The 14,906-nt window shown below is 39.3% G+C and overlaps 1 protein-coding gene across 4 annotated transcripts in view; it reads left to right on the plus strand.

The window, feature by feature from the left end:
* The first annotated feature begins 14,621 nt into the window (after positions 1-14,621).
* Positions 14,622-14,906, plus strand: part of NRDE2 (NRDE-2, necessary for RNA interference, domain containing) — a 33,977-nt gene continuing 33,692 nt past the window's right edge. For 3 of the 4 annotated variants that reach the window (XR_004841271.1, XM_009649343.2, XM_035889046.1), the window contains exon 1: positions 14,623-14,777. Coding sequence is in view for 3 of the 4 variants with exons in the window: in XM_009649343.2 (XP_009647638.1) it covers positions 14,699-14,777 (79 nt within the window). In the remaining variant the exon portion in view is untranslated. Of the gene's footprint in view, positions 14,778-14,906 lie in introns of all 4 variants that reach the window. The other variant, XM_035889045.1, reaches the window with a different exon arrangement.

Consider the following 14,906-nt stretch of genomic DNA (forward strand, 5'->3'; position numbering starts at 1 on the left):
TCAAAAAAAAATTGACTTGAGAAGAACAAATTTTATTACCAGGAAACTCTCTGTTTGGCTACAGCTATTAATTTACAAATGGCATTCAGCAGCTCTCATTTTCTAACTCTAGCCTTTCTTACTGCTTTCCTCCCTCCCTTTCCTCTTTAGTCTCTCCTTGCACCCCTCCCCAACTTATCTATATTCCTGAACTCACTGAATATATTCTGCTGATTATCTGAATGTGCTTATCTCTGGGCTTGTCTGCAACTGCTAGTCCTATTAATTTACCCTTCTCGAATAGATATTTACTGAATAGCAATAAAAAGTAATTATTTCTAGCAGCCAAAGAAAAACCCCGATCTTAGCATTTTAAAATAGTATGCTTCCTAGACTACATCTTAAAGTCTTCAGAGTTCATATTTCAGTAGTGGTACTCTAGTACAGGACCTCCATTAATGATTATGGCTGTTTGAGCACTTCTATAATGTCAACATGTGAGTTTTTTTCCTTTCCAGTATATCGTTACTGATTTGTTTGCTAACAAATTTGGGATACCAACTCACAAACCCAAGGTACGGTGTTCTATAAATGAACTTGTGCGAACCTAGCAGAGCCTGCTTTATGCAGCTCTTTCTAAATGAAGGCTGCTTTGACAGTGTTTAGAGATTCCACAGTACATGCAAGGCTACTGCATGCTTCTGCCAAAGGCCATAACATAGTTTGAGGTGGAGTGCAGCTTCCCCTTTCAGTGTGTAGGTGCCAGAAGTTTTTGATTTAGGCATATGGTGTATTTTCTTCATTAAAATGGCAATATGTTTAGCTCAAAAAAAGTACCTAATTCTAAAACTCACTGGCACCCTTTTGGTAGCAAAGGTGGTAGAATACCATTTCAGTGTTATTTGGATTTTAGGACTTTGAACAGTCCTAAATATCAGGAATCAATAGTTATGATTCCTGGGAAATACAGCTGCAGTGTTTTATCGCTTCCAGTACGAGATTGTCTACCATGGTTGGCTATTCTTTAAAGATTAATGAAGTTGTTCTGGATATACTGATGAACACTAATAATAATTTCTTAGTCATTAATAAATTGCATAAATATAGTCATGTACATATTTCTGTGTTAGCTGCATTTCTATTTACTTCTAGTTGTTTTTTTTCTGTTTTTTTTTTTAATATATGATTTCAGTTTGGAACGATCTAATGTAATTGCTAGGCTAAATTATACAGCAAACAGCTCATATCTAATACAGATAATAATGAAAAGAGCAGACAGAAATTAATGGACTAGGGCTGTTTATCAAAGTAAAGTGTATGGAATAATAAACTGTCACTGAAACATTTTAGAGGTTTTCCATATTTAAATGATACTCTTCCACTTGTGCAAGAAATTTTTTACAAATAATACTAAATTATAAATATTCAGTAGAGTTTCACATTTTTCGGACTCTTTTACCCTTTTCTGTCTTGTAAATATTTTTCACAAGATCTCATGTTGCTCTAGGCAAATGCTGTATTCCTGTTTCTACATTCTCCTTACAATTCTTCCTCTGGTGGCTTTTGATCAAGAGGAATAATACACCTGCGGTACTGAGATTTTACTGCGTAATTTCCCCAATACTTTCCCTCAATAAAGCAGAGCTTTTAGCTTGTTTGAAGAGGAAAGGAGACAATACTAAATGGAATTTGTAATTATTTTTCCAGTCTAGTACTTTAAATCATGAGCAACCGTGGTCCTATAAAGTTCTGGGATCAAGCCTCATAGGTTTCCAGAGGTGTTTAACCTTTTGTAGGATAAAGGTTAATGTTTCCTTCCTTTTGTATTTTACCCTGCCCCCTCACAAGATCTCAAATAGCAAAATGAACTATTTTTCTCCAAATCTATAGTCAGAAGCAAGATAACCAATGAAAATAACATCCATCGGGTGCATGTGAGGAACTGATCTGTTTGAATGGAGGTGCAGAGAACCTCACGTTCATTGCAATGGAAGGGGAACTGTGGCTTCATTTGTTAGAAATACAACCAGAACCTACACCTCACCAATAATCTATCAGATGGCGAAGCAGATGTTACGATATGTTTAGATGAGTAGTAAATGCCACTGCCCTCCTTTTAGTCTAATGGAAGGACTCTGTATTCAGCAGTTCAGCAACAAAATATGTGCAGAGGTATCTGCAGTGGTCCTATACAGATCTGTCTCTGGACTAGATCTGCGGATCAGATATGCCTAATTTTTGCTTTGAGCTGGACACATTGGCTTACCTTGTCTGATATTTAATCTTTCAGAAACTCTTCAGCTTCTGGATAATTGGTAGTGTGGTTTGGACTGGTAGATAACATTATTGTTTTTCCTCTGCAAATTCCCAATTCCTCTAACAATGGACAGTGGAAAAGAATCCAACCTGCAACCTGGCAGTGGTTGAAAGTTGGAAATGCCTCTTTGGGAAATGGGAAGATCAACAGTGCAAGATTGATGGACAACATAACTCTGTGCCTAAGCTTTGTTATCTAAGTATTGTTTTCCATGAACAATTAATATTCTAGGGGAAACACTTATGTTCTGTATCAACCTGGACCATAATTACAGCAGTAGTTTGCTAAGGGCTTGAGTGATGTCAGAGACTCTTGCAGGGAATGTGTTGCCTGTGAGCTATGTGCTGAAGAAAAACTACAGCAGGACACACCATGTGTGGGATTACATCTTATAGAAGAAGAATCTTTTCTATATTTTGTTTGTTAATATGAACTGTGAATGAGAAATGGGGCTTTTTGTTTTCACTCCTTTTCCACCTAAGTGAATAAGAAGTGCTTTAGGTTGACTATACCACTGTGTATCCTAAATTTGTTAACAAATGAGACCAGCGCAATAAATAGAAGAGGAAAGATCTATAGTGTTTTAATCTACAGTGGGAAAAGAAATGCTAAAACCACTCCAGTTACCTCAAAAAGGTAACTGAGACTGTGGTATTTAGAGAGGGGTCAGCAGAATGCTTGATGTATTGACTTATGTATTGCCAATGTATTGACACACAGACTTAGAAGAATTTGAGGAAGAGTATTCCATGTGATTTCAATCGTAACGTAAAACATTTTTAAAGCAAACAACACTGGTTATAGAAATCAATCTTCTGGCTTCTTCATTCATGGAGTCACCCACCACAAGCTCTGGAACACTTTTGTTTGTTGACTATGGGCTTTGGTTTCCACTGCTTGACCCCTCGAGAATGATTAGGTAATTCAATCTTATTTCTCAAGGCCACTATGGCTACCTCCCACCTTGCTGTTTTGCAGAAATGTGCACAGTATTTGGGCTGCAGAGTATAATCACAGACAGACTGACAGATATGAGTGAAAAAGGAGAAGATAATCTTTCACACATCATATATCTATCACATTCCCTCACCCATCCAAACCGCACATAACGCTTCTTTTGCAAGCTATTGAGGTCTAGCCTGGACTGATGTGGTGGTTGTTGTTCCTTTGTCTTGGTAATGCCTTGGTTCCATCCCAGTGATATGTCCAAGCTTGTATTTCTGAGGGTGGATTTCATGTGCTGCCAAAAGTGAAGTCATGAAAACAGGTAAGAAGTCCTCTGACCAAAAAGGACTTACTATAGCTGGATGGGTAGAAAGTATTTCAGATAATTTTTGCAGTTGTGAAAATGAACTCAGGGTTCATGAAAGCCCAATGGCTTTGAAATAAATTGATGATGTGAGAGAAAGTGATGAAGAATATAAGGGGAATTAAAAAAGAAAGTAACATTTATTAAGGGAGGAAAGAGTATTTGGGCTGGACAGTGAGATAAACGATTGTTGTACAATGCTGAGTGGAAAAAGAAAAGGAACAATATGTGGCTGGCCATTTGTGAGCAAATGGTCATGGGTGGTGATGATCATCCTGAGTGTGGGTACCAAAAAGGAAATAAGTATGTATATATGGGAGTGAGATTTAGGCTGCGAGCTATTTGTCAAAGGGTTGTCATCTGGTTTTGTGCATGTCTGGATATGGAATAGTGGTTGTGAGAGAATTCTAGAGGGATGGAGAATTTATACAGGATCATAGCAGGGGTCAGCTTGGAAGGTCTCCTAGTCCAGCCTCCTACTTACGTGGGAAAGAAGATAGTTGCAAACATTTTGATGAAGTTGTGCATATTCATGTTTGTGGTACGGACTGAGTAGCAGGTTTTTGACATACTCAGTTTTCTTGCAAATGTGTAAATTTCAAACTGCTCCTCTCCTGTACATGTGTATAAAATAAGCTATGAAATATGAAATTTATAGACATAGAGATATATCTATATTTTCACTCATACCCTGATGAAGGTACATGGACATTCAAATTATTCTGGCTTAGGCTATTTTATTGCACTGAGAACTAAGTTTGAATTACCATCACCCTTACTTTTCCTCCTAATACATTTAATGTGTGTACAGCTGTTTTTTTCCAGCCTTCTGCGCTAAAAGAACTGCTTTTATGCAATTCAGTGGGTGTAGGAAAACACTGAGGGACAGGTAAGGTAAAAAAGAAGTGCATGGAAGAAGCATGGTTGTACCTTTGAGGAAGGACCATAAAAATAAAATTAATGTCTGTTCTCCTCTACATAAAAATGAAATTTCCTAATGCTATTATAGCTCTTACCAAGTGTACTTGCCTATGCATTCTCCCCTTCTCAAGGTTGTACAGCATATTGCCGCTTTTCAGGTCGAAAGTAACAGCACTTCAGTAGAATAATTGCAGTTTATATGAAAGGACTTTGGCTGCTAATACGATAGAGGATTTCATTTTAATAAATATATAGTTGATTAGTCCCAGTTAATATATTATTGTGACTTAGTGATGCCATCCACAATTTAGGTATGTTAGGTTGGTTTTTATAGGCATAATAATCCTCAGTGTGCTGAAAAAACAGTGTAATAGTTCAGGACAGCAGGATTCCAGTTCATTATGTTGTAGATTTATTTTTTTTACTGTGTGTATATCAACCAGTTTCTATGACTGTTGTATCGGTTGTCTAGTGACAGCAATCAGCATTCTGTCAGAGAGGTGACATTGCATACAATTCAAGCATTATACAAATTGTCTGGTAATAAAACTTTTCAATACCAATAATGGATACCTATGTGATATTATTTACAAATTGAAATTTTCTAGAAGACTGGAGGAAAGTTTGTGATCTTGATGGCAGCTGAATTAATGGAACTTTGCAGCACAAATGGAGATTGGAGAAAGGAAAATCTGCAAGCATCACAGCTCAGTTATTGGTGAAACATGGGGATGAGGGAGATTTCTGACGAGGTTGAAGAGAAATTAAAAAATGCAGATATACAGTGGAAAACATGAGCTACTAATACCATTACAGCCCAGATATTTGTGCAAGTGACAACCAAAGCTTGCTTTTTTTTTTTTTTTTTTTTTTTTCTTTAGGTGTGTTTCAGGGGAAGACTGAAATTTTAGGTTAATGTCAAACAGATACATCAAACTACATGTTTCAAAGCTTTCCAGGTAGCAAATGTCTCACCTGCTAAAAATGCCAGAATCTTCCTCTTTTTTTTTTTTACTGGGTACAAAACAATGCTATTTTAGACTAATTTTAGGTAGGTAATAATGATGGGGAGAGAGCTGGTTGTGTTTAAAGTAAATACAGACCAGTCCCTTCTCCATCCCCACCTGGTTGAAAATTCCAAACTAAATGGAAGAATAAACAAAGCTGTTTCTACAATTAATGTTTTGGAGGGCTTTTTTAAAACTGTAAGAACAAATGTTGGTAGATTAGAATAGTAATTGAGGTATTCAAATGGACCAAATAAATCAGAGGCTTAAGCGTGACACAGATCTGGAATTTATCTAACTCAGAGATGCAAAAACTGTATGGAATCTACATTCCAAGTATGGAAGTGGGATAAGCAACCACCTCAGCAGTCAGAGTAAAAACAAGGAAAAGAGCTGTACGGAATGGAGAAGGGAAATGAATGAATGAAGAAAGTGATGACTTGGCCACTTGGAGGTACAGGACTCAAGGAAGATTTGCCAAACCTAACCCAGAGCTAGATCTTGCAAAAGACTGTTTAGCGACGTAGGTAGCAATTGCAACTAGCACAAAAAGAAGGGGGAGCCCCAAAGCACTGAGGTTATATATAATCTACCTACATTCCCCAGCCTAGTGAGTAATTTTTGCAGCTTTCAGAAGAGACAAAGATGTGGAAAGGAAAGTCAAAGCTAAGTTTCCTGTTGGAAGAGAATATATACAAAGTGAAAAGAACCATGGCATGGAAGCTAAACTAGGAGAGCTCAACTTGCTCAAATGGGGAAGCATTACTGACTAATGAAATAACTAGGGCATGAAGTTTTATGGCTTGTGGTAGAGATTTTAATCCATCTGTTATATTGGGGTGGTGCCATATAGCAAGCTTTGCTTTCCTTTTTATAAACATTTAATATATTTGCAATTATTCTGTTAGTCTACAATAACACACAAAGCTTTAAAACAGATCTTGAAAATAATGAACACTATGGATATAAATGGAAGATGGGATAAAATGCAGTCCAAGTTTACGAAAGGTAGATCATGAGTATACTTTAATGGCAGCAGAATTTTTATGGATGGAAACCTGGTAGATCCAATTGATTTTTATCTCAATAAAGCACTCAACAGTGTAGTACTTGTGAGATTATTAGCTGAAATGGGAAATAGCACAAGAAATGTAAGTCAGATAAAGAAGTGGCTAGAAGACGGATAAGGATAGGTCTGTGCTGGAAAGGGCACTATGAGCCCAGAGAGGGATTTCAAGTGGGGCTCCTTATACCAGCATTTGGCCCAATCTTATTTAATAAAGGCAATGGCACAAAAATAAGAGCATGCTAATTAAACTTGCTGATGGTAAAACCTGAGAGGCCTTGCTGACAACGAGCCATATCAGGAATTTCATTCCTAGAAAACAGGTGACCTAGCAGCCTGGAGTAATAGAACTAAAGTTAAATTTAATACAAAATACAAGGCCATGTCCTTTGGGATTAATAACAAGATTTTCTAATATAATAGGGGGATTAATCCAGGGGAAGCGATAGATTGGAAATGCCCGAGTGTAATTATTGATCATGGTCACTATGAGCCACTAGTACAATTCAGCCAACTAAATTATAAACACAGGGCTGTAGAATATTTTCAGTAGAGAAGAAGTAGGCCATTCTGTAGAGTACCACTGCATCTGGAATACTGTGTACAATTCTAGTTCAGAATATGAACTGAGAAAAGTGCAAAGAATTCAGTGGACTGAGCCACCGATCTTACAAAATTTAAAAACTGCTTAATGGAAGAAAGGCTGAGTGGCATATGATTACTGTCTGTGTATAGATTACATCCAGGTTAGCACCCTGGCAAAGCAAAGAGCTATTTTAAGCCATAGGAAAATGCTGGCCCAGAAACATATGGATATAAACAGAGCATGAATGAAATTAAGGAGGAAGTCAGGATGTTTCTAAGCATTGGAAAATTGAGGTTCTGGACCTGTCTTGCAACAGGAGTTGTGGGTAGAAAAGCCCAACAAGTTTCAAAATGGAATATATGAACAGACTTATGTGGTAAGGTTTTCTGCAGAGAAGCCTGGACTCAGTGGCTCAGACCATCCCTTCTAGACCTATATTCACAAAAGGTTAGGGATTAGGGATAAGTGGCTAGATAAACTTTATTTGGGGGAAAAGTCTAATGAGAAATTAGCATGGATTTTACATAAGAAATCATGAAGCCCACGGAAAATGCAGAATAATTGCTAACTACAATAGAAAAGGAAAATCCCGTCTGTTAGACAGTGTAGCCTATTTATTTTTTTAAATACTGGCTATCTAAGCATGCTAACTGTGTTTCATAGGCTGCATTTTGAAAGGTTCATCAGGGATATTACCCCTACCCGAGATTAAAACACCTGATCCTATGATCCCAAGGCACCAAAGAAACACCCCATTACAGTAACTGGAAGCTTCAGCTGTGGCTGCACGATGAAGCCACAAAGCTACCTCAAAATGTTTTCTGTCGGAATGGCATGCAACACTTACTTGTTTTGAGTTGAGAATAAAAGAAGTAAGTCCAATGCATTTTTCTTACAGGAAGATCTATTCCTGTGTCGTTTTAAAAAGCAGGATGGTGGCCCTCCAGGGTACAAGACACAAAAATAGGCCAAAAACGGGTGGGGTGGGTTTTTTGGTTGGTTGGGTGGGGTTTTTTTTCAGGAATCAAACTTCTTGCCTGTGTTTCTCTACAAAAAGAAACTGGATAAAATTGCATGGTTTTGGATACATAGGGAGTACTGATCATTCAGAATTTCATAAAACTCTCTAGTCTTCATCCTGAAAAAGCTTGTATAAAAATGCTAGTGGGCACTTCCGGCAAACAGTACACTCTGCTTATGTCTGCAAAATATCTCCTTCCTCTTCTGCATGTAGTTTTGTTCACAGCAAAATTCTCAGTAAATGTACTGGCAGCAATATCAAGACCCTCACATTTTGTAATCTATATACAAATACAAATTTATAGTTACATATACATACATGCACATACAGCAGAAGTTAAAATACAAGTCTGAGGTTTATGTCTAAAAACCTAATAGGCCTATCTAGAGTATGACTTTGAAACAAAGGTTTCTCATAATTTAGTTGCTGTCTCTGTTTTGTATTATGGAACAGTGTATATGTATTTCTTACATGCATACAGGGTCAGTCTGACCATGGCCTTAGTTCAGAGTTGAAGGCCAGCACTGCCATGAAGCTTGATTGATCAAGTGCAAAATCTCCTTTAGGTTTTTGAATTGTAGATGAGAATGTGTACCTGAACAGAACCAGTTATCTTTATTACATACGTCCATGTGTAATTACATACCTGTAATAGCTGATCTACCCAGCACGCATTTGATAAACCAGCAAGCTTGTCATAACTGAAGATTTTACAGATAGAACTTGGATCAGTAAATAAATCGCGAGATTTATTGAAGCACTAGAAAGATGGCCTGACAGCCTTTGTAAAAATATTAGCAGTAATGCATCTCTGAATAAGATCAACTTATATATGTTTATTTTCTATTTAATTTTATCTGTTGAAGGAAAAATGTTTGCACCACTTCCATGTAATTTTATATCACCGTTTTATTAATAATTTAAACTGCTAACATTTTATTCAGGTATTATTATATTGTAAGAAGAAGAAGGCAGTAGAATTGCATATTTTCAACAAGCAATAACATAATTTTCAAAATCTCTGTATAAAAGACTCTAGTAAATATAGAAATACTGACCTGCAAAATAGATACTTTGAGGGTAAAATGTGAGACATCAAATTTAATAGCAGTATTATACAATAACCTTACCTAGAATGCTTACTGTACATGTAATACAATATATAATTAAAAACTGAAGAGAAAGTTAGTAAATGGAATTGCTAAATATAAGTCAGCTCATTTCCTTTTAAAGATACAGTAGAAGTGCCTTTGAAAGACAGATGTGAAATTGCTGTACTTTTGTACCAGACTATGTTCAGTTTTGATCTGTCAGTTTTGAGGACTGGAAGAATAATATCTAGACATTTAAGAGGAATTTCTTCTGAGAAGACATCTTCTTGAGCTGCCTCTCTCAAACAACAGCAAGGCGGGAGATGATGGAGAGCTCTACATCGTTTCCTCTGTGAAATGTCCCAGCCGTGTCATGCATGATGCTCATGGCATGGATCTGGTTACCCGGGAAAGAAAGCAGGCAGGGAGGAGAGCGGTGGCATGGCAGCGGCGCCTGCCGGGTCACATCCAGACTGAGGGGAGGCCAGTCCTCTCCCTCCTCAAGTGAACAGCAGAGGTGGGAAGGGTGAAGGGGTGGGAAGTAAAACAGCAGTTTCGAAGGGGAATGGAGTGGGGTGAAGGTGTCATGGCCCTGAGGACACTGACAGGTCTGACTGCCCCTGCCCAGCTTTCCCCAGGGCCTCCCCCACCCTGCCCACAGCCCAAGACCCTATGCCAGCCCCCCGGCGCCATCAGCCCCTGCCCTGGTGACACCCCCAGCCCAGCCTCAGCCTGGCCTCGTCCCCAGGGTGGTGCCTGATTCCAGGGCTGGGGCTGCCCCTGGTGCCCTGCTTCTGGCTGTGGAGCTCCTGGCCTGGCTCCCACAGCTCCTGGCCCCTGGGGAGCCCCCAGCCAATGCAGCACCCTGACAGCAGGGTAGAAAGAAGAAATAAAATAGCTACGGGGACCAAGCACACAATGCTCCTGCAGGAGCTCATCTCTTCCATGTTGCTCTCCTGGCGAGGCCGGCCACGGGACGGTGCTGAGGTTACAGCCTGGCAGCAGTGTGCCGCACCTGGCAGAGCTGAAACTGGAGCTCTCGCATTTCTGCCTGCCGAGCGGGTCTCAATAAAAAATCAGCCCTTGGTAAAATTACTCAGTAGATCTCAAAACATCTGAGTAGCGTTGGCATAGACAAAAGGATTTCTTAGTGAACGAAACCTGAGAAGGGGCTGGGAAAATGTAGAGGAAGGCTGGAAACTTGGCACGCCATCAGGACAGGAACCTGTGTTATTGGAAACCCCATTGTGCTCTATAGGTCTCACTGCAGGGAGATAAAGCTATAGCACCCTCCTTTTATATTTGCCCAGTTCCTCTCACTGTAGGAACATGCTAAATGTGTCATATTAAAATCACACTTTTTCTTATTAGAGTAAGCTGTATAAGCATTCTTGTCCTGATACAGGTTTACCATCACATGCTGCTGGCAGCACTTGGTATGTCAATGAGGTTTGAAAAGGCTGGTGGGGCCACAGAGGTGGAATCCTGCTAATCCATCCCCTGTGGTCAGAATTAATTTCGTGTCCTCCCTAATGCAACCTCTTCTCTTACAGTATCATAAAATTTTACAATATATTTTAGGGATGCTCATTTCTTTAAATGGGTGCAATGTAGCCCTTACTCAAAATGGTTGCCTTTATTTCTAATGCTTTTATTCAAGGTACCCACTGTGTGTGCTTGAAATGACACTGTTTATAGTGCAGTACTGTAAGGCTAGTTCTGTAAGTTTTTGCATATGAGAACAAACCCTCTGCTGTAAAGAGGATGGTGCCTTGGTATCTTATAGATGAACCAACTCCTAGCAGGAGCTCTTCGATCATCAGAGTGGAAGGAAGAACTAACTATAGGATTTACTACAGAGGAAGTAGAAAATGTGGAGAAGCAACAGAAAATATGAAAGATATGAGAGGCATGATATCACAGGCTGTAAAATTAGGGTATGGAGAGCGTGACAGAGCAAAATGTGAGTGTGTGAGGCCAAGAACAGAACTGGCCTGCTGTGGCCTTTCAGGCCCTGGTGAGGGGGCCTGAATTACTGCTTCATTTCACAGAAGTCAGATTCACAGATATTTCCTACAATTTTATTGTAATAAGGAGAATGTTATGAACCTGATGAGAGGGGGTTTTTTTGTCCCTAAATATAATGTTCTGATTTTTGTCAAAATATACAAAAGAACTCAAGTCCCAAATCTACTGAAAACTATCACATTCACATCTGCTTAGGCAGTTCAGTATATTACTCACTGTTAAGGCTTTCCAAAGAAGAAAAATCCTTAAAATGGATTATTAATAAAAAAAATTAACTATACCAGACTTTAATATGTTAAATAGGTAGATGCAACGTAAAAAGTGGAACAGCGTGTTCTTAAGTAAGGAACTTGTTACTACCTCTAGTTGTTAGTTAGTTTGTTCCTTCTTATTAACAAGGAACTCTTGTTGTGTACAGCCACTGTGGTTTTGTCTGCATTGTAAAAGGCTCAATGGTTTGCTGTTACTACAATAGAACTGAAGAAACAATGCTGAGTGTTTCAGGTAACTCTACTCTAGACATCAAGAGGTGTTTTGGTCAGGTTCTTCACTAAATCCTAAGAAAAAGCTTGGCTCAACTGAGTTGAGGCAAACAATTTGTTCATAATAGCACTTTTTGCCCGTAAAGGCTTAGTAAAGTATTCATATAACTTTATTAAAATGCATTTTGCAGAAAGCTGCAAAATAAAACTTGCTAGATGTGGGGCTAAATACATCAGAGAAAACTACATTTCATCAGAGTGGGCATTGCTCATTCAGTAAGTCAAGGAACTGTCAACATAGAAGATTTTACTACATAGCCAATTTCTACTAATGATAAGTAGGAACTACTTGTACAAATAGATTCAATAATCTAAAAGCATTGTTCACACAAGTTTAACTTCCACTTGCAATAACGGGAAATATTGCCTGCATTTATGTGGTAGTGTTAAATGTGGAGGATTTTTTTTTTTTCTGTCACAATAATATATGTATGGCAACAGTAATAACACACTTAGCTAATTTATCCTTCTCTTTATCCATAATATTTGGGCTAATTTCCACGGACACAGGGCATAAATCTGTACTTAGGATTTTTATAGGATTCTTGGTAATTTGCTTTACTCCTGAAAAGCACATTTTCTCTATTCTCTCTGTTGAGAAGTTGTTTGCTACCATCACTATGAGCAGCTGAGAGACAATGGGACTAAGGACATTCAGCAAATAAACTGAATGCTTTTGTTAGGAAATTCATTTAGTTTATCCTGCATCTAAGGCATTAGTATCTCAAAAGGGCTTTGAGTCTGGTTCCTAAGAGAACAGGGAAATAACGAATTTTCTGTAGATAGATGGTAGTTTTCCTGGTGCTGAAGTATGCAGAATAAACGCATTTACAAATTTCAATAACTATCCAAATAAGATTATAACAAATATTTCCATGAGCGGCAGAGCTCTGACTCAACTTTCCCAGTAGGTTAGCCTCCCAGTGTGAACTGCATGCACACTGGAGTTTTCCTCCCACTGAAAACCCTGCTCTGTATTGCCACCTGTTTTCATGTAATTTGCAGTAATGTCATAACCTGTAAACCTCCTGTTAAATTTGGATTAAATTGGTCACAAGTTCTAAAACTAACTGGGGAAATTATGCCAGGCAGACAGAAAGACAAATGCTTGTTCAGGTAGCATAATTAGAGGTTTTCTTTTCTCAGGAAAAGGGCTGAAAAGTGCATGTGACGAGACAATTTTTTTTAGATTGTCTCTTCAGAATTTGGTCACAAATTGATAATGTGCTTCTTTTAGATTTTTTTCCCTATCTTCTCTACCAGTTCTAGGTAGATATATATTGCTATATATTATGTACTGCATTTTCCACATTCTAATGTTTTACTACAAAACTTGATCGATGTTAACAGACTTGAACAAATACATTGCTACACATCAGTATGTGAGCATAAAGCACATTTGTTCCAAGTTGGCAATCAGGCCCCACTCATTTGATGACTTCCAGGCTATAAGTGGCCATGAATCCTCTTCTCTCTGTACTTACATTCTTCTTTCCTGTTGATAAAAATGAATAGCATTTTATAGATTAATAATAAATTAAAGGTAGGAAACAAGGATTAAGAAATAGTTTTATAGCTTTCTAAGGGAAGAAGTCTGATCTGACTGTTTCAACATCTACGAAAAGGCTGTAAACAGCAGTGAACATGGAGTTGACAAAATCTGCAGATGGTGCAAAAGTATTAAGACAATCAACTGGAAACATGATTGAGAAAGGTCGCTGAAGTATTTCAGAAATAAATTATAAAACAACTGAAAAAACCAGCTCAGTAAGTGTGAAGCAGTGTGTACAGGGAAGCCAATCCTAACATCTATACACAATCATTACCTATTATCTTTTGCCACTTAGGAATGGGATCTTAAGAGACATTGTAGCTCAGGAGAGGCCAAAAGCCCAAGAGAACGATCCGAAGGTACTGGGAAAGGAGCAGAAAACAAATCAGTCATTATAATTCTGTATAATGCCTAAACCCATTGTACACCTATAGTTTAATCACTATGGGAAATTCTGGTCATGCAGTAGTATTAGTGTAGGAGTTAGAAAAACTAAAGAAATTCGACAAGGAGAACATTATGTAGTGGCTTTAATATACAAAGAAAAAAGCAGACTTTTCAGTCCACAAAGGAGAATACTGAAGTGAAGTATCTTAACAATGTATAAAATTTTGCGGAGTGAATGGTGATACTTATTTTTCCTCACAATGCAAGAACCAGGCACTGGGCTTGAGACAAAAAGGAAATACTGTTTCAGACAATACAATTAAAACCTGAACATCCTGCCCAAGAAGGTGCCAAGTGTAAAAGCATTAAAAATTGGTTTTCCACTTCCTTTATGGAGGGCAGGCTCATGGATGCTGTTACCATGATGGGTGACTCCCTGGTCAAGAGGCTTATATAGGACTGACTGAGGTTATTTCTTCCCTAAGCACTTGCTTAGGTGTTTGAGACAGGCTGGCTGGCTATACGGGCCTTCAAACATACAGTGGATCTTCACAGAAAGGCAGCATGGCTTCTTACAACATTCTCCTTTACACAGCTGAGCATTCCAGTCTCGAGATGTTCCCTCCCAGTGAAGCCCGTGAGGGAAGACAGGGTGGTGGGGAAGGAAGGGTTGGCTCTAGAAACCCCATCCCCGCCTGTTCCCCCAGCAGTTCCCTCCTCCGGTCCCCTTAGCGACAGCGGCGATTCCTTCAGCATTCCCCAGGCCCCGCCGCCATTTTGGGCGGTCGGGCAGACGAACTGCATCTCCCAGGATGCCTCGAGCCGCGGCGCCATCTTCCCCCGCCGCTCCGCAGGGCACTTCGGGCAGATAGTAGTGGCGGCAAGCTGAGAGATGGCCCTGTTCCCGGCATTTGCCGGTGCCGCTGAGCCCGGGGGGCCCCCAACCGGCAGCAGCGAGGGCTCCAGGAAAGGTAAAGTCCTGGGAGAACCCTCCTTCCCCCAGCAGCCCTCCCCGGCCCGGCCCTCGGGAAGCTCTTCCGCTTCCCCTCGCCTCCACACGGAGCCTTCTGCACCGTGCTGGCCCCTCCGCGCACCCCGTC

This window comes from Egretta garzetta, unplaced genomic scaffold, assembly GCF_000687185.1.
Source record: "Egretta garzetta isolate BGI_Z169 unplaced genomic scaffold, ASM68718v1 scaffold182, whole genome shotgun sequence".
NCBI classification, from domain to species: domain Eukaryota; kingdom Metazoa; phylum Chordata; class Aves; order Pelecaniformes; family Ardeidae; genus Egretta; species Egretta garzetta.